Here is a 19,002-nt window from a genome sequence, read left to right as displayed (position 1 = left end):
AACCGGCTGAATAATTTCAACATATCGAGTGACGAGGCCATTGTACAGATTAATATATCAACATCAGGTCTGACACCAGCTTCATGGTATAATAGTTAACTCCTATTTCCATGTGTAAAGGAAGAATTTATGACATTCTTCAGATACTGAAACTTGATCATTAATATCTACTTGTGCAACCAGGCAACCTGCAATTTAATAAGTAGTCAAAGTTAGATAAATGACACCAAGATTACAAGGGGCATAGAATTGGAAGAGAAAGCTCAGAAATAACAAAATGAATTGAACTACCCTTTGAAAGTCTTTGCCTGTAGTTGCCCAGGTAGACCAAATTTCATCAGCGTACAAAAAATACACCAACGACCCGATTGAAACAGAAGTTTATAAAGAATTCCACTCAGTTTTCCAATATGTCAAGCAAATGGACCATCATTTAAATGTTACGCATCAGAACAATGATTGATGAAATATGCTGGTCAAATGTAATGTACTGCACATGGAAAGGGAAACAAAAAAATGTATTACCTTCTTTCATCTGCCTCATCACCACTTTCTTTATGCAATCTCTCCTGGCTTCCATCCCTTTGTCTTTCCCTGCACTTTAAAATGTATTCTATCTTTAAAAATTTAATTTATCTCTAATATTTCCCAATTCTGATTTACTGTCTTCACCCTGAAACATTAACTCTGCTTCTCTCTTCACAGATGCTGTTGAAATAATGCTAATGGAGTATTTGTAAGTTTGACACAAAATTATATACAATTATTGGATAATGCCAAACAAAAGGTTATTTGGATAGACGGGCAAAATACTGTTGGATTCTCCGCCTCATTTCATTCATTTTGGGCCATGTTAAGATGACCGAAAACATGAAAGGGCTGCTTTATATTCCAGAATATCTGGATCTAAACAAAAAATAAAAAAATCATCATGCTAACTATCTTTCACATTCCAGTAGGCTTGGAACAGGGGTCCAGGATTTGACACGTTTTGGAACCATTTCAGCTTCCTCTAATAGCCCTGTGTAATGTAAGGGTTAAACAGACTTTGTCAGCTAAAATTGAGTTGTCAGCTACACTAGCAATACCATATTTAAAATCTGCCTAGGAAAACAAGTAGATGTTTTCGAAGAAGTGCTTAAGCTAAATCGAAGGGACCAGTCATGAGGACACCCGTGAGGCCACTAAGATAAGCTTTGCCTTCACAGAGACATCCGAGACGAGCTCAGCATCTGATAGGACAAGTAACTCATGGGATTATGGTACCAAGGAGGACAGCTAGTTTGACACGTTAACCTGTTGTTCTTAGAGATAAAGTTATTATATAAGTGCACGCTTCTACCACTAGAAGATACCTTCACCAACGGGAGAGAGAGGGGGAGGGGGGAGGGGGAGGGGGAGAGGGAGAGAGGGAGAGAGAGAGGGGGGGAGAGAGGGAGAGAGAGAGAGAGGGAGAGAGGGAGAGAGAGAGGGGGGGGAGAGAGGGAGAGAGAGAGAGAGAGAGAGAGAGAGAGAGAGAGAGAGAGAGAGAGAGAGAGAGAGAGAGAGAGAGAGAGAGAGAGAGAGAGAGAGAGAGAGAGAGAGAGAGAGAGAGAGAGAGAGAGAGAGAGAGAGAGAGATGAGAGAGAGAGAGAAGAGAGAGATGAGAGAGAGAGAGAGAGAGAGAGAGAGAGAGGAGAGAGAGAGAGAGAGAGAGTAGAGAGAGAGAGAGAGAGAGAGAGAGAGAGAGAGAGAGAGAGAGAGAGAGAGAGAGAGAGAGAGAGAGAGAGAGAGAGAGAGAGAGAGAGAGAGAGAGAGAGAGAGAGAGAGAGAGAGAGAGAGAGAGAGAGAGAAAAAACTTGGACAAGTTGGCCATTCGCGGGTCCAGGCAGCGGGCGGTCGATGGTCTTGCCAGAGTCGGCTGCCTTCCCCTCTTCCGGGCCTACGTCCGTGCGCGTGTGACCCTAGAGAGGGAACACGCGGAGACCACGGGGACTCTGGAGGCCTTCCGTGGGCGCTGGTCACCGCGGGGGGTTGAGAGCATTGTAAATAATGAAGGCAACATTGTATTATAATGATTATTTGATGACTTGTAACCTCTGAATGTGGTTTTGATGTGATGTATCATGTGAATGTGCTGAATAAAGTCTTTGAAAATGAAAAAAAAAAAAAGAAGAAAAAAAAAAAAAAAAAAGAGAACTTGGACTGTGGTGAGTGCTGATGCCAGTCTGTGCAGTCAGGCGACTCCAATACGCAGAGGGGAGTGAGTGAGACCTGTTATTTTATATTGTTACTTTATTGATAATTGTTCTGCACTTTACTTGTATTTTGCTTTAATAAATAGTTATTTGTGCTCTTCAGGATTTGCTTTTTCCTTTTATTGATCCGAATTCTTGAATCCTACATTTATTTTGTTACACCCTGAAAATTTGGAACAACCTTTGAGTGAAAGAATCAATAAAATCAGGGATACTCAATAAGGCGTTGGGTGTCTCTCAACAATAAATCAAGGATGAATAATTTAACAAAATCTGAAACTCAACCTAAAATATTTATAGGTTTCCTTTTGGTGTGTACGAGATCGGCAAGCTGCATGTGTATCTGATTACACATTGATTCCCTCTGCTATCAGACTCCTGAATCCATCACGTCTTTAACATTCTCATCCCTGCGGTACTGCCACATATTCTTACTGTGAACTATACTATATTCGGATATTCCATTATTGCATTTCTAGGCGTTGCTTCAGATTGCTCTATGATCTTGCACCATTCTGCTGTTTTACACTTGCCATGATTATTGCTGTATTTGTAATTAATTTCTGATTACTGTTTACCCTATGCGCTTCAAGTGAAGACAATAGACAATAGGTGCAGGAGGAGGCCATTCGGCCTTTTGAGCCAGCACTGGCATTCACTGTGATCATGGCTGATCATTCACAATCAGTACCCTGTTCCTGCCCTCTCCCCATACCCCTTGACTAAGCTATCTACCGACAGTGGTCCGAGGAGGGGCTAACCACAAACCGGTGACAGGGTGTTGGGCGCCCAAGGCTCATCGATGCGCAAGGGCAACAAAGGCTATCCCGTCTGATCCGAACCGACTGTAGAAAGATTACAAGCCGGTGGAGGGAGTGTGATGTCCTGGGCAATGTTTTGCTGGACAACCCTGGGTCCGGCCATTCATGTGGACGTCAATTTGACATGTGTCACCTACCTAAACATCATTGCAGACCAGGTACACCCCTTCGTGGCAATGGTATTCCCTGATGGCAGTGGCCTCTTTCAGCAGGATAATGCGCCCTGCCACACTGCACACATTGTTCGGGAATGGTTTGAGGAACATGATGAAGTGTTCATGGTGTTGCCCTGGCCTCCAAGTTCTCCAGATCTCAATCCGATTGAGCATCTGTGGGATGTGCTGGATCGACAATCCGATCCATGGTGGCTCCACCTCGCAACTTACCGGACTTGAAGGATCTGCTGCTAATGTTTTGGTGCCAGATACCACAGGACACCTTCAGGGGTCTTGTAGAGTCCATGCCTCAGCAGGTCGGCGCTGTTTTGGCGGCACACAGAGGACCAACAGCATATTAGGCAGGTGGTCATAATGTTTTGGCTGATCAGCGTAAATTCAAGGATGATGTGCATTTCAAATAATGCTAATTCTACAAAATGTACATCATCCTCGAAACTTTCTCTTGCTCACCTGACAGTGTGGCATAGTCTAGTAAAAAGTCCAGTCTATCTGTTGCTTCAAAGATTTCTGCCTTCAGCTTTACAATAGTGACGTCACTGGCCTTTTTCATGTAAGTGTCAAGTTCCACAAGCTCTTCTGTGCTCTCGGGAATTTCATGGATCCGATCAGATATTTCCTCATACTGCGCGCAAATACTAGAGAGAAAAGAACACCAACCTGTACTTTGACTGTGAGATTTAAGATACAGTCACTGCATGCACGGTTATAGGGATCATAAATCTCCAACTCAAAACTAACAGGGAGTCATCATCAAATGAGTGGATAATCCCTCAGAAACGTCGTAGAGATATTCATCATGGAAACAAACCCTTCGGTCCAACCCATTCATGCTGACCAAGTTGCCTAACCAAGCTAATCCCACTTGCTGAGCCTGGCTCATATACTCTTATCCATGTACCTATTCAATAGTCTTTCAAATGTCATAATTGTACCACCTCTGACACTTCCTCTGACAGCTTATTCCATATTCACACCACACTGTGTTTGAATATGGAATAAGCTGCTTGAATATGGAATAAGACTATTTATCTTAACCATGTGCCTCATGACTTTATAAAGTCACTCTAAAGCCTCCTACACTCCACATTCCAGGGGGAAAAGACCCAGTCTCTCCCTATAACTCAAACCATCTGGACCAATTTTGCACCCCTTCTGTTCATGATATCCTTCTTGTACATGCAACTTCAAATGTGGTCTTACCAATATCTTGTTCAGCTGTAATATGGTGTCCAATCCAAACTCTTGGACCCAATATACTGACTGATGAAGGCAAGCGCGCCAAACATTTTCTCCACACCCTGTCCACCTGTGCCGCCACTTTCATGGAACTATGTGCCTGCTCTTGTTTTGGCCAAAATGCCACACCTCGTCTCTATCTAAATTAAACTCCACCTGCCATCCCTTGACCCTTTGGTCCAGTTGATTAACATCTCATTGTAATCTTAGATAAACTTTTCCACAATTTGCAATACCATCAATTTTAGTGTAATCTGCAAACTTACTAACATGCCACCTACATTCACATCCAAATTGTTAATATAAAAGGCGAACAACAGTGGACCCAGCACTAATTCCTTTGGCTCACCACTTGTTTCAGGCCTCCAGCCTGAAAAACAACCCCTGTGCACCCACCCACCCACTCTCTCCCACCTTCAAGCCAATTTTGTATCCAAGAAAGACACAAAATGCTGGACTAACTCACCGGATGAAGCAGCATCCGTGGAGAACGTGGATAGCTGACGTTTTTGGTTGGGACCCTTCTGCAGAGTTTGTATCTAATTGGCTACCTCACCTTGGATCCCATGCGATATAACCCACCAGAGAGTATTTTCATATTATTTCATATTTCAGATACAGCGCGGAAACAGGCCTTTTCGGCCCACCAAGTCCGCGCCGCCCAGCAATCCCTGCACACTAACACTATCCTACACACACTAGGGACAATTTTTACATTTACCCTGTCAATTAACCTACATACCTGTACGACTTTGGAGTGTGGGAGGAAACCGAAGATCTCCGAGAAAACCCACGCAGGTCACGGGGAGAACGTACAAACTCCTTACAGTACAGCACCCGTAGTCAGGATCGAACCTGAGTCTCCGGCGCTGCATTCGCTGTAAAGCAGCAACTCTACCGCTGCGCCACCGTGCCGCCGTCAACGTCTTTTGTCAACGTCTATTGCATAGCACTCAATCTTCTTGGTCACCTCTTCAAAAAACTCAATCAAATAATGTGACATACGATTTCCCATGCACAAAGTCATGCTGACTATCCCTAATCAGTTTTTGGTTTTCCAAATGTCTTAGAACTTGTCTCAGAATCCCCTCCAACATGCTGCCCATCACTGATGTTAGGTTAGGTTCACCAGTCTGTAGGTCCCAGGCTTTTCCTTGCAGCCTTTCTTAAACAGAGGCAAACATTTGCCAGTCTTCAGTCTCCCGGCACCTCATCCATGGCTATTGATGACACAAATATCTCTGCCATGGGCCCCACAATTTCATCCCCAGCTTCGTACAATGTCCTAAGATAGACTTGATCAGGACCAGGATTTATCTACCTTTATATCTATTTGGATCTCCAGCACCTACTTTTCTGTAATGTGGACTCTCTTCAAGACAGCACTAAGTCCCCGCTTCCTCGTGTTCATACCTTTCTCCATAATATATACAAAATATTCATTTTACCTGTCACTCTTCTCCTGTGGCCCAACACATAGACAACCTCATTGACTTTTAAAGGGCCATATTCTCTCCCTGGTTACTTATTTGTTGTTAATATAATTTTAGAATTCTATGTGTTCTCCTTTACCTTATTTGCCAAAGCTTTTTGATCTTCCTATTTTCCTCTTGTGCATTCCCAGACCTCCTATATTCTTCAAGGGATTCATTTGATTCCATCAACTTATACCTGACACATAGCTCCTTTGTTTTCTTGACCAGAGTCTCAATGTTTATTGTCACCCAGGGTTCCCTACTTCTGCCAGTCTTGCCCTTCACTCAGGAACATGGTGGCCCTGAACTCTCCCTATTTCACTTCCAAAAGCTTCCCACTTACCAGCTATCCCTTTACTTGCAACAACCTCAGTTATCAGCTTTTGTAAGATCCTGTCTAGTATAAAAATTGGCCTTGCCCCAATTTAGTCAACCGTCCTATCCTTTTCCATAATTATTTTAAACTAATAGAATTGTGGTCATTGGTCCCAAAGTGCATCCCCACTAACACTTCAGTCACCTCTTTATCTTGTTTCCCAAGAGGAGGTTGAGTTTTGCTCTTCTCTATAGGTAATCCATACAATTATAGAGAACATTTTCCTCCAAAAACACATAACAAATTTCACTCATCCACTCCCTTCACATTTCAGCAGTCCCAATCGATATTTGGAAAGTTAAAATGCCCCACTGTTCCAACCACACAGTCCTCTTTTAACAATGAATGGGCATCAAAACACTTTTTTTCTGGAGCAGTCTAGATTATAGTTCAATTTTAGATTGTGGCAGGCTCCATTGTGGCAGGCTCCATGGTAATGTGAGTGTTAATGTTAGGATTAGGAATGAATGGAGTTTAGTTTGGGATTTAGGTTTGCCTTCAATGGTGGACAAAAAAATTGAAATTCCTTCAAACAACAGTCAAGGGGGAAATGAAAACAAACAAAAAAAATAGCTGTAGATGCTGGAAGTCTAAACCAAAAACAGAAAATGCTAGAAAGGTTCAGCAGGTGAAATCTTCAAAATCTAAAATGTCTCGGTGTCTCCTTCCATACGCTGCCTTACCCACTGAGCATTTTCTGATCAAAAAGTTGAGTGCTGTGGCACTGAATACTTTTCCTTCACCAAACCTGAACAACCTGCATTCTGTAAAACGCCCTGAGACAGATAGCTTTTTTTATACTCAGAATGACTTTACTTGAAAATAAAAAAAGTCCTAAGACTTTTTTTTTTTTTTTTTTGAACTCTCGGTGGATCATTTATTTTTTTTTAAATTATTATTAGGAGCTGTCCGCTGGTGATATGGGTGTAGATTTAGTATTAATTCTTTTTTTTCTGGCCTTCTATAGGTCCAGAGGGGTTTTTCCGTGGGTGGGGGGTGGATTTAAGGTCTGTTTTATATGTTTTCTAGTTTCATATACTGTTTTTTTTCTTCTTTTCTGGACTGTTGTAAAACTACTAATATGTCCGATGTGTCGCCATTTCCGGTTCCTCCCTGTATTTTTGTTCCTCTTCCGGGTACATGAGTTTATACTTTGGTTAACCTTTTATATACCAAAGGCTTGACCTCAGCAATATGGCTCAGTTTATTAATTTTGTCTCTTGGAATACTAATGGTTTAAACCATCCAATTAAACGGAAAAAGATTTTTAAAGTGTTCCAAAGACTGAATGCACAAATTATTTTTTTACAAGAAACTCATGTTAGGAAGGAGGACAATCAACGTTTTTTTAGGTTCTGGAAAGGGCAACAGTACCACTCAAACGCAAACGCCAAAATAAATGGAGTTTCAATTTTCATTAACTCTTCTATTACATTTGTTCACCACGATGTCATTTCGGACCCAAATGGTAGATTTTTATTAATTACTGGATTACTTTCTAACACCAAGGTTGTAATGCTTAATGTTTATGCTCTGAATGTGGATTACCCTGAATTTTTCAAGTCTTTATTTACTACCTTACCCAATCTAAATGAATATAAGCTAATAATGGGTGGTGACTTTAATTGTTGTTTAAATCCGCTGTTAGATAGATCAAAATCTTCTCAGCCATTACCAAACAAGTCGGCCTCTCATATTAATTCCTTTTTGACTGACTCTGGAATGGTTGATATTTTGGAGATTTCTTCATCCCAAAGACAAAGAGTTTTCTTTTTTTTCACATGTTTATCATTCTTATTCGAGAATTGATTACTTTTTTTATTGACTCTCGTCTTATTCCATCTGTAACTGGTTGTGACTATGACATTATAGCCATTTCGGACCACTCCCCACTGAAGCTCTCCATCAAGTTAACAGATACAGTTTTTATCACCAAGTATTGGCGATTTGATTCTACCCTACTGCAAGATCAGGACTTTATTAAATTCATGAAGGAACAGATTGACTTTTTCTTCTCAACGAATTCGACAGAGGAAATTTCTTATGGGATACTCTGGGACACGTTCAAAGCATACATACGTGGTCAGATTATTTCCTACTCTGTAGCTTTGAGGAAACGTATCAAGAATGAGACTCTTTTATTGGTTGATAGGATTAAAGAAATCGATAAGAAATACTTGACTACTCCTACTAGGGAGCTTTATAAGCAGAGAATTGAACTTCAAATGGAACACAATCTGTTACTCACATCTTTGATTGAAAATCAATTAATGAAATCTAGATCTGAATTTTACATACACAGTGATAAATCTGGTAAATTATTAGCTAATCAGTTGAAGAATGTTTCGGCCAAGCGTCAAATTGTTAAGATTCGTAAACAGAATGGGGAATTGACAGCTAATCATGACGAGATAAACAAATCTTTTCAGGATTTTTATACTTCTTTATATTACTCTGAATTCCCGCAAGATTCTAATAATATGCATGATTTTTTAGGGGAATTGAAATTTCCAAAATTATCATTTGAAGAAAATTTATCACTAGATAAATCGCTTACGAATATAGAAATCCAGAATATTATTTCTTCAATGAATTCTGGGAAAGCTCCAGGCCCAGATGGGTATACAGTGGAATTTTATGTTCTTTTCCTCTATTCTTTCCCCTTGGCTTTATAAAGTTTTTGAAGAAGCAATTAGCCTGGGCAAATTACCACAATCTTTTTATAGAGCTTCTCTTTCCTTAATTTTGAAAAAAGATAAAGATCCCACTGACTGTGCTTCTTATAGACCAATATCTCTGTTAAATGTAGACTCTAAGATTTTTTCCAAGTTATTGGCGATGAGGTTGGAAAAGATATTACCTCAAATTATTTCGGGCGACCAAACAGGTTTCATCAAAAACCGGTATTCCTTTTTTAATATTAGAAGGTTGATGAATATTGTCTATACTTCTCCATGTAATACTTCAGAATGTGTCATCTCATTAGATGCGGAGAAAGCTTTCGACAGGGTGGAATGGCCTTATTTATTTACGGTCCTTGAGAAGTTTAATTTTAGTCCAACATTCATATCTTGGATTAAATTGATTTATCAAACTCCAGTTGCCTCGGTTTTTTCTAATAACCAAAGATCACCATTTTTTCGATTGTTTCGTGGTACTAGGCAAGGTTGTCCCCTTAGTCCTTTATTATTTAATATTGCATTGGAGCCTTTGGCAATTGCCATTAGAGAATCCCCCAACATTTCTGGTATTATTCGTGGAATGGAAACACATAAATTGTCATTATATGCAGATGACTTGCTATTATATATTTCTGATCCTGAAAATTCTATTCCTGCAGTTATATCTTTATTAGCTCAGTTTAGCACTTTTTCTGGATACAAATTGAATCTTAATAAGAGCGAACTATTTCCTTTAAATAGACTGGTTCCAATTTATAATAACTTACCTTTTAAATTAGTTAATGATTATTTTATATATTTAGGGATTAAGATTACCAAAAAACATAAGGATTTATTTGGGGTTAATTGTTTACCCTTATTGGATCAGATTAAATGTTTATGTACTAAATGGTCACCATTATCAATATCTCTGGTAGGCCGGATTAATGCTATCAAGATGATTATTTTACCTAAGTTTTTATATATATTTCAAGCAATACCAATTTTTATTCCCAAATCCTTTTTTGATAAAGTTGATTCTAAAATATCTTCATATATATGGCAAAATAAAAATCCTAGATTAGGGAAAAAACATTTACAAAAATCCAAAAAGGAAGGTGGATTGGCATTGCCTAATTTTAGATTCTATTATTGGGCAACTAATATTCGTTACCTGAAATGTTGGCTAAACGACTTGGACTTATCTCCGAGTCCTCATTGGGTAGATTTGGAAACTAAATCGGTACAAGGATTTTCATTGGGCTCTATCTTAGGAACTTCTCTTCCTTTAGCTCCTTCTAAGTTACATAAACAAATTGACAATCCGATAGTTAAACATACCTTACGAATATGGTTTCAATTTCGGAAATTTTTTGGATTGAATTATTTTATTTTAGAGATGCCCATTGTATCGAATTTTTTCTTTCACCCCTCTCTGATGGATCAAGCCTATCTAGTTTGGAGGATTAAAGGTATAGTACGATTTTCAGATTTATTTTTGGATAATTGTTTCATGTCTTTTGAACAATTATCTAACAAATATAATTTGTCCAGTCCTCACTTTTTTAGATATTTACAGATTAGGAATTTTTTAAACACGGTTCTTCCTTCTTTCCCTAACCGAGACTCTAAGGGTATTTTGGAGAATATGTTACAATTAAACCCCCTTCAAAAGGGTGTAATATCAAATCTTTATAATATAATTATGAAAATACACTCTGATCCCTTTTATAAAATTAAGAATGATTGGGAAAGAGAACTTAATCTTACTATCCCTATTGACAATTGGAATAAAATTCTTCGACTTGTTAACTTTTCTTCTATATGCGCTAAACACTCTTTGATACAGTTTAAAGTCGTTCATAGGGCTCATATGTCCAAAGATAAACTGGCTCGTTTTTATTCCCATATAAATCCTATATGTGATAGATGTCACTCTGAGATAGCTTCTCTTACCCATATGTTTTGGTCATGCTCTTCCTTGGAAAGGTACTGGAAAGACATTTTCAGTACTTTGTCTACGGTTTTGAATATTGATCTACAGCCCCATCCCATTACTGCAATTTTTGGTTTACCAATGATGGACTCTACTTGTTTATCTCCCCCCATTTGTCGGATGATTGCTTTTCTTACATTAATGGCCAGAAGATCTATTTTGTTGAATTGGAAAGAAATCAATCCTCCTACTTTATTTCATTGGTTTTCTCAAACTATTTCATGTTTAAATTTGGAAAAGATTAGAAGTACTGTTTACGAACCTTCGATCAAATTTGAGCAGACTTGGAGGCCATTTATTCAATATTTTCATATCATGTAATGTGACCCATTTTTTAACAAACACTGCAAATGTCAAATTGTACAATTTACCTTGTGTTTAATTTCCGATTTTCCTGCACCACGGACTCAATCAAAGTCTCCTTTAGCTTAAGAGCTTGAGCGCAGAGATCTGCATTCAGGCTGACAGCATCAAGGCAAAACATGGCTAGTGGGACAGTAACGTGCATCAGGGATATTTCATTGCAGAGTTTCTGCAAACTGGTTATTTTCTGGCAGTGAGAAGCAAAGGTTAGTAAAAATCACAAGATTTAGCAAACAATCTATAATGCAACAACTAATCTTCAACAACTCAAAAGTGCAATACTGCATCAGTAAAGCACAAACATATCTGGGCGCATTACAGGTAGCATGGGAAACTCATCCACTTGCTTCCCCCTTCGCTTCCCAGATGGAAAAGAACAAGGTTTAAAAAATTTCCCAGCCAAATTTCAAAATTCCTCACCTATTTCATCAATTTAATTAGTGTCATTATGGAAGAACTTGGTTTACCTCAGTATTCAAACTATCAATGTTAATTCAATGTGGTTGAAGTACTTCTACTTATAATTTTTAATTACCAAACAGAATAAAGAAGAAAATGAGGGGAACTTTAAAGTGAACAAAATATGGCATCTCTTTGGTAGTATGAAGCACTACATTAAATAAAACAGGTTTCAGATCCCCCTTGGTTATTTTTTGGATGGTGCTGGTAATTGCTGCGACCTGCACTGCAGACTTCAAAGTTAAACACCTCTGTTTGAGTATGGGACCCAAACCTGTAGATACTTCAAGCAGTCTCAACAAATCCCTGGACTATTACAGCAAGACTTCCTTATTCTTATATCCAGAGCTCCTTTCCATAAAAGCAAACTTGCTTCTTCTTTCTCAACTGCATGCTGAATCTCCATGTTAAAGAAATAGCAAATAAGTAATTTCCTAAAAATTCTAATTTATGCTGGCACAAGCGAAATCCATTAAACTCTATGCATTTGTTTAATGTGGAACCATTATATTGAGTCGTTGTATTGGTTCATCAAATAATTGAATGTATAATATTGCTCTCAGTTGCTCTTGTGATGGCACCAAATGCAGAGTAACCAAGCAACATTTATTTAATTTATGTGCTGAAATGGAGACACCAGTTTTCTCAGAATCTGTGTTAATGATGTTAATTGACAGCTACAGGCTAGTGTCAGTCAATGCAATTACACTGTTGCACAGTTAAGAGATTTGCCTTCTGTTATAGTTATCCAATTAATTATAGTGAAACTTAGACTGTACTCATGTTCCTGATCAATTTATATTGCTATTTGTGCATGCCAGGTGCAAAATGTACAGAACAAAGAAACCCATTTGAGTCATAGAGTCATAGAGTGATACAGTGTGGAAACAGGCCCTTCGGCCCAACTTGCCCACGCCGGCCAACATGTTCCAGCTACACCGGTCCCACCTGCCTGCGTTTGGTCCATATCCATCCAAACCTGTCCTATCCATGTACCTATCTAACTGTTTCTTAAATGTTGGGATAGTCCCAGCCTCAACTACCTCCTCTGGCAGCTTGTTCCATAAACCCACCACCCTTTGACAAACCTTTCAGCAAAAGTTCTAAAGTGTGTTCTGAAAAAACGCCAGGTTAAAGAGATAAAAATCTTGTGGCTTTGTTCTTGAAACAAATGATGATTTGCAATCTTTGAAGTATACAAATGGCTACTTATTTGGACAGGCCTGAAGCACCTGGAATATGTAAACATACCTTTATGACTGCTTCCGTTGAATGTTTCTCTGACAAAAAAGTAGCAACATCTTGTTCTGCCTTATTATTCAAAAGATCACTGTATATTTTATATACATTCAGATAGCTAAACAAAAGGGAAAGTAATACATTTACTTGCAAGTGTAATAAAAGGTATCTGGAAATGATCATTTAAAAAATAATAAAATTAATTCACATTGTATATGTCTTAATGAGTTCCAAGAAAATGTTGCTTTAACTCTGGCAATCACCAGCCTAATCAATGCATTGGCTGGAATTAGTGTTGACGTGACTGGATTCCCACAAAAAGGGACAAAGGTTTCACCCTTAAATGTCCCTTTTTGTGGGAATCCAGTCACGTCAACACTAATGTGGGAGGAGATTGTTATGGGCAGAACCACCATAAGCCTCTCTATGTAAAAGAATTATACCAACAGCATAGATGCAATGTGGTACATTATCTTCTGTAATTGGCATGCTGTGACCAGAAAAGAATCTGGAGAACAACGTATACTATGCACCGGAGAAACTGCAGCACTTATCCATTCACCTTTTCCCTGCCCATCATCCAGGGATCCAAACAATTATTTCCGGTGAAGAAGCAATTCACTTGCACTTCCAATTAAGTCTACTGCATCAGTGTTCATAATATTGAATCCTCTGCAAACCAAATGTAAACTGGGTGATCACTTTGATCACAGCAGGGGTGATCCTTAACGTACTGTTGCATGCCACATTAATTCTCAATCCCACTCCATTCTGACCTGTCTCATTACAGTCTACCCTATTGCCATTATGTGGAACAATATCAACCGGAAGAACAAAATCTCATCCTCCATCTTAGCACTTTACAGGATGGCCCTGCAGAGAGTAGTGCGTTCGGCAGAATGCACCATGGGACCTATACATCGGGAGGTGCAGATCCAGAGCAAGCAAGATTATGAGGGACCCCTGCCACCCCAGTAACGGACTGTTCCAGATGATACGATCAGGCAAACGCCTCCGCTGTCACGCTGTGAAAACGGAGAGGATGAGACGGAGCTTCTTCCCACAGGCCTTCAGGACTGTCAACTTTTATAACCCCAGAGACTAAATTTTTGTCGACACTAATAGTAACTTATTAACTTTATTTATATGCTGTAACTGTAATTCTTTTTGTGCACAACCCGCAGGCATTGCCACTTTCATTTCACTGCACATCGAGTATGTGTATGTGACAAATAAATTTGACTTGACTTCTGGAAGGAACACTGAAATGTTCCAAATTCAGTTAACCCATGCTCTGATTCCCATGATCATGTTTCGTGTTCCTTTCTCCCATCCCCTCACTTCTTTAAAATGCCTTCTCATCGGTCAGTACTCATGCTCCATTTCACCAGATCTTTGTTAAACAATCCCTATGTGGTTTTAAGAAGGCAAAATAAATTGTCAGTGCTCGAATATGTAACACAAAACAGAATGCTAGAAGAATTGTCAAGCAGCATCCATGGTGGCAAAAACTGTAAGTCAATGTTTCGGGTCAAGAACCTACATGAAGGGGGATACACAACCTTGCCAAATTAATCCATTTTCGATTATGAAAACAAATCACAAATATCGGTGTTACTGTACACCCCCTTGTTTTTGGAAGGTTAGTAGTTATTATAATTAAATAATCCCAGGATTTAATCAGAATACAGACTGAATACCCATATACATACTTGTTGATATGGGGTTGGAGTATTCAAACTAAGAAAAACACTTTCAAAGTAGGAAACAGTCCATTCATGTCTTAAATTAGGAAACACATTCACACAAAGGCTAGAAAACGTGTGGGATTTTCATATTTAAGAGGCTATGGAATCTGGAACATCTCCAGGAAAGATCAACAGATGCTTGCTATGCAAGGAATGTGGAATTGAAGAAATAAACAGTTGAGGTTGAAATTAGTTGTGGTCTATTGACCGGCGGTATAGGTTCAAGCAATGAATGTGTTCTTCTCCTTCTACCATAAACTTAATCTCAGCATTTATTAACCTTGCCAAGTATAATATGAATGAGACTGAGAAATTTATTCTGCTTGGTACACAATAATACATTGGATTGCGCGGTATAAAGTACTACCATTAAATTTGTGTGGTTCCATTAGTTTATATTTTGAGAACTTAACATCCTGTCTTGAAATTACACGTAGATTTACCTTTGAGGCCCAACAATATTTACATTAAAAATCTCCATGGCTTTACTGATAATGTCATTGACCAGGGACTCCTCTTCTTGAACTGTATGAAGGGTGAGCTTTTTGTCCAAGAGCTCAGGTAACAATTCACATTCCACCTGTGCCAAAAAAAAGCTACATAAATCAAAAGCAACTGAGCAGCCCTATGAGTTTACAAGTATTCTTTACTATAATCCGAATGTTGACCATTTTTCTGAAATTAATACTTATTCCTAAGAGAAGATTATTCTCAGATGTTGCAAGAAGACGGGAAGAGGCACAGAGAAGTATTATTTCCAATTAAATCAAAATATTTCCCTGCAGCTGAATAGGAACAGTTTGACATTGGCCTAGAAATGGACAATCTATCACTTCTCCACTAAAAACTGGAATCTGATGTGGTGAAGATATTCAACAGCTAGAAAGATTAAAAAATAAATAAAAGTATTCAATCCATCTACTTTCCAGCCACCTGTTCACGTATTATTTAGGATCACTAATGCTTTAGCAAAGGACACAAAGTTCCGGAGTAACTCAATGAGTCAGGCAGCATCTCTGGAGAATATGGATAGAGTCATAGACAGAGAGTCATACAGTGTGGAAACAGGCCCTTCGGCCCAACCTGCTGACAACGACAAACATGTTCCAGCTACACTGGTCCCACCTACCTGTGCTTGGTCCATATCCCTCCAAACCTGCCCTCCAAGGAATAGAGACCCAGTCTACCCAACCTCTCCCTATAGCTCAGACCCTCGAGTCCTAGCAATATCCTCATAAATCTTCTCTGAACCCTTTCAAGCTTGACAATATCTTTCCGATAACATGGTGCCCAGAACTGAACACAATACTTCAAATGCGGTCTCACCAACGTCTTATACAACTGCAACCTGACATCCCAACTTCTATACTCAATACTCTGACTGATGAAGACCAATGTGCCAAAAGCTTTTTTGACTACCTTATCTACCTGCAACTCCACCTTCAAGGAACCATGCACCTGCACTCCTAGATCCCTCTGCTCTACAACTCTCCCCAGAGGCCTACCATTCACTGTGTAGGTCCTGCCCTTGTTAGACATTCTAAAATGCAATACCTCACATTTCTCTGTATTAAATTCCATCAACCATTCCTCAGCCCACCTGGCCAATTGATCCAGATCCTGCTGCAATCTTTCACAACCATTTTCACTATCTGCAAAACCACTCACTTTTGTACCATCAGCAAACTTGCTAATCTTGCCCTGTATGTTCTCATCCAATTCATTGATGTGGATGACAAACAGTAACGGGCCCAACACCACTATTCACAGGCCTCCAGTCTGTGAAGCAGCCTTCCACCATTACCCTCTGTTTCCTTCAATGAAGCCAATTTGCTATCCATTCAGCTATCTCTCCTTGGATCCCATATGACCCTACCAAGCAGAACCCAGTTGAATGCCTTACTGGTCCATGTACACAACATCAGCAGCTCTGCCCTCATCGACCTTTTTGGTCACGTCTTCAAAAAACTCAATCAGATTTGTGAGACACGACCTCCCATGTACAAAACCATGCTGACTATCCCTAATTAGCCCTTGCCCATCCAAATGTCTGTATAACCTATCCCTCAGAATACTCTCTCGTAACTTTCCAACTACAGATGTTAAGCTCACCGGCCTATAGTTCCCAGCATTTTCCATGCAGCCCTTCTTGAATAGAGGCACAACATTTACCACCCTCCAGTCTTCCGGCATCTTTCCTGTATTAAAGGACGACTCATAAATTTCAAACAGGGCTCCTGCAATTTCCTCTCTAGTTTTCCACAATGTTCTCGGATATATCTGATCAGGCCCTGGAGATTTGTCTATCTTCATCCACGATAGTCTTTACAATACTTCTTCATTGACTGCCCCAAGTTCCTCCGTCCTACTGTCTTTCTCCTTGGTAAATACAGAAGAGAAATATTCATTGAGGACCTTGCCCATCTCCTGTGGCTCCATACAGAGATTCCTGAGAGGTCCCACTCTCTCTCTCTAGTTACCCTTTTCCGCCTTATGTACAGTAGTTTTTAAATCTTTTGGGATTGTCCTTAAAATAAGTGACATATCGGGTCGGGACCCTTCTCTCATCGGCTTCTTTAGCTACCAAGCTTGATAATAAGTTAAAATATTATTTGCTCATGCTCTCTAGCCCTCTTGCGCTGCTGGTTACTCCTGCTACATTGGTACGGTTGTGTAGCACCAAGAAGCCATGTTCAAGTCTGACAGTCTCGTTTCTCGGTGTTTGCACGATTTCTCTGGAAGGACATGGATTTCATCCATGGGTGCTCCAGTTTCCCTCCAATTCTCTGAGATCTGTTCCTAGGTTAATGGATCTATAAATGATCACAAGCGCATGAAATGGCAAAGGGCATAAAATTGAATTGATGGGCATGTGTGGGACTACACATGTGTAGGTCAAATGGCTTCCTTCTGTGTCTTTCTAAGTGTAGACTCTTTGTTGATACATGAATCAAGGAATCAACTGCCAACCCTACAAATTTTGACAGAAAGAAAAACAAATGCTCAGAACATCTAACATTTAACCCAGAAGGCTAGCATAGGATTTTGATCCCCATGTTCAATCAACAGTTGCTAGTTATTTTATGAAGAGTTCATAGTAAAACCCATTCAACATTCCCTTTTTCAGATGATGTCTTTGGACATCGATGTATTTTAAGAAATCAAGAATACTCAATGGATAGAAATGAGAAATTGTAAGGGTAAAAAGACCCTAATGGGAGTTATCTATAGGCCCCCAAACAGTAGCCTCGACATAGGGTGCAAGTTGAATCAGGAGATAAAATTGGCGTGTCAAAAATGTAATGCTACGGTGGTTATGGAAGATTTCAACATGCAGGTAGACTGGGAAAATCAGGTTGGAAATGGACCCCAGGAAAGAGAGTTTGTAGAGTGCCTTCGAGATGGATTCTTAGAACAGCTTGTACTGGAGCCTACCAGGGAGAAGGCAATTCTGGATTTAGTGTTGTGTAATGATCCTGATCTGATAAGGGGACTAGAGGTAAAAGAGCCATTAGGAGGCAGTGATCACAACATGATAAGTTTTACTCTGCAAATGGAAAGGCAGAAGGGAAAATCGGAAGTGTCGGTATTACAGTATAGCAAAGGGGATTACAGAGGCATGAGGCGGGAGCTGGCCAAAATTGACTGGAAGGAGGCCCTAGCAGGGAAGACAGTAGAACAGCAATGGCAGGTATTCCTGGGAATAATGCAGAGGTTGCAGGATCAATTTATTCCAAAGAAGCGGAAAGACTCTAAGAGAAGTAAGAGACACCTGTGGCTGACAAGGGAAGTCAGGGACAGCATAAAAATTAAGGAGAGGAAGTATAACATAGCAAAGAAGAGTGGGAAGACAGAGGATTGGGACTCTTTTAAAGAGCAACAAAGGTTAACTAAAAAGGCAATACGGGGAGAAAAGATGAGGTACGAGGGTAAACTAGCCAATAATATAAAGGAGGATAGCAAAAGTTTTTTTAGGTACGTGAAGAGAAAAAAAATAGTCAAGGCAAATGTGGGTCCCTTGAAGACAGAAACAGGGGAATTTATTATGGGGAACAAAGAAATGGCAGACGAGTTAAACCGTTACTTTGGATCTGTCTTCACTGAGGAAGATACACACAATCTCCCAAATGTTCTAGGGGCCGGAGAACCTAGGGTGATGGAGGAACTGAAGGAAATCCACATTAGGCAGGAAATGGTTTTGGGTAGACTGATG

The 19,002-nt window shown here is 39.6% G+C and overlaps 1 protein-coding gene across 1 annotated transcript in view; it reads right to left on the bottom strand.

Moving 5' to 3' along the window:
- Positions 1 to 19,002, bottom strand: part of dnah3 (dynein axonemal heavy chain 3) — a 174,413-nt gene that overhangs the window by 110,567 nt on the left and 44,844 nt on the right. The window contains exons 12-15 of the mRNA XM_078418267.1: positions 15,233 to 15,369; positions 13,054 to 13,159; positions 11,352 to 11,530; positions 3,688 to 3,872 (exon numbers count right to left, since the gene is read on the bottom strand). Of these exons, the coding sequence (XP_078274393.1) occupies positions 3,688 to 3,872; positions 11,352 to 11,530; positions 13,054 to 13,159; positions 15,233 to 15,369 (607 nt within the window). The remainder of the gene's footprint in view (positions 1 to 3,687; positions 3,873 to 11,351; positions 11,531 to 13,053; positions 13,160 to 15,232; positions 15,370 to 19,002) is intronic.

Source organism: Rhinoraja longicauda, chromosome 21 (assembly GCF_053455715.1).
Source record: "Rhinoraja longicauda isolate Sanriku21f chromosome 21, sRhiLon1.1, whole genome shotgun sequence".
NCBI classification, from domain to species: Eukaryota; Metazoa; Chordata; class Chondrichthyes; order Rajiformes; family Arhynchobatidae; genus Rhinoraja; species Rhinoraja longicauda.
Note: the sequence above shows the minus strand (reverse complement) of the source record. Positions and strands in the feature narration are given on the sequence as shown.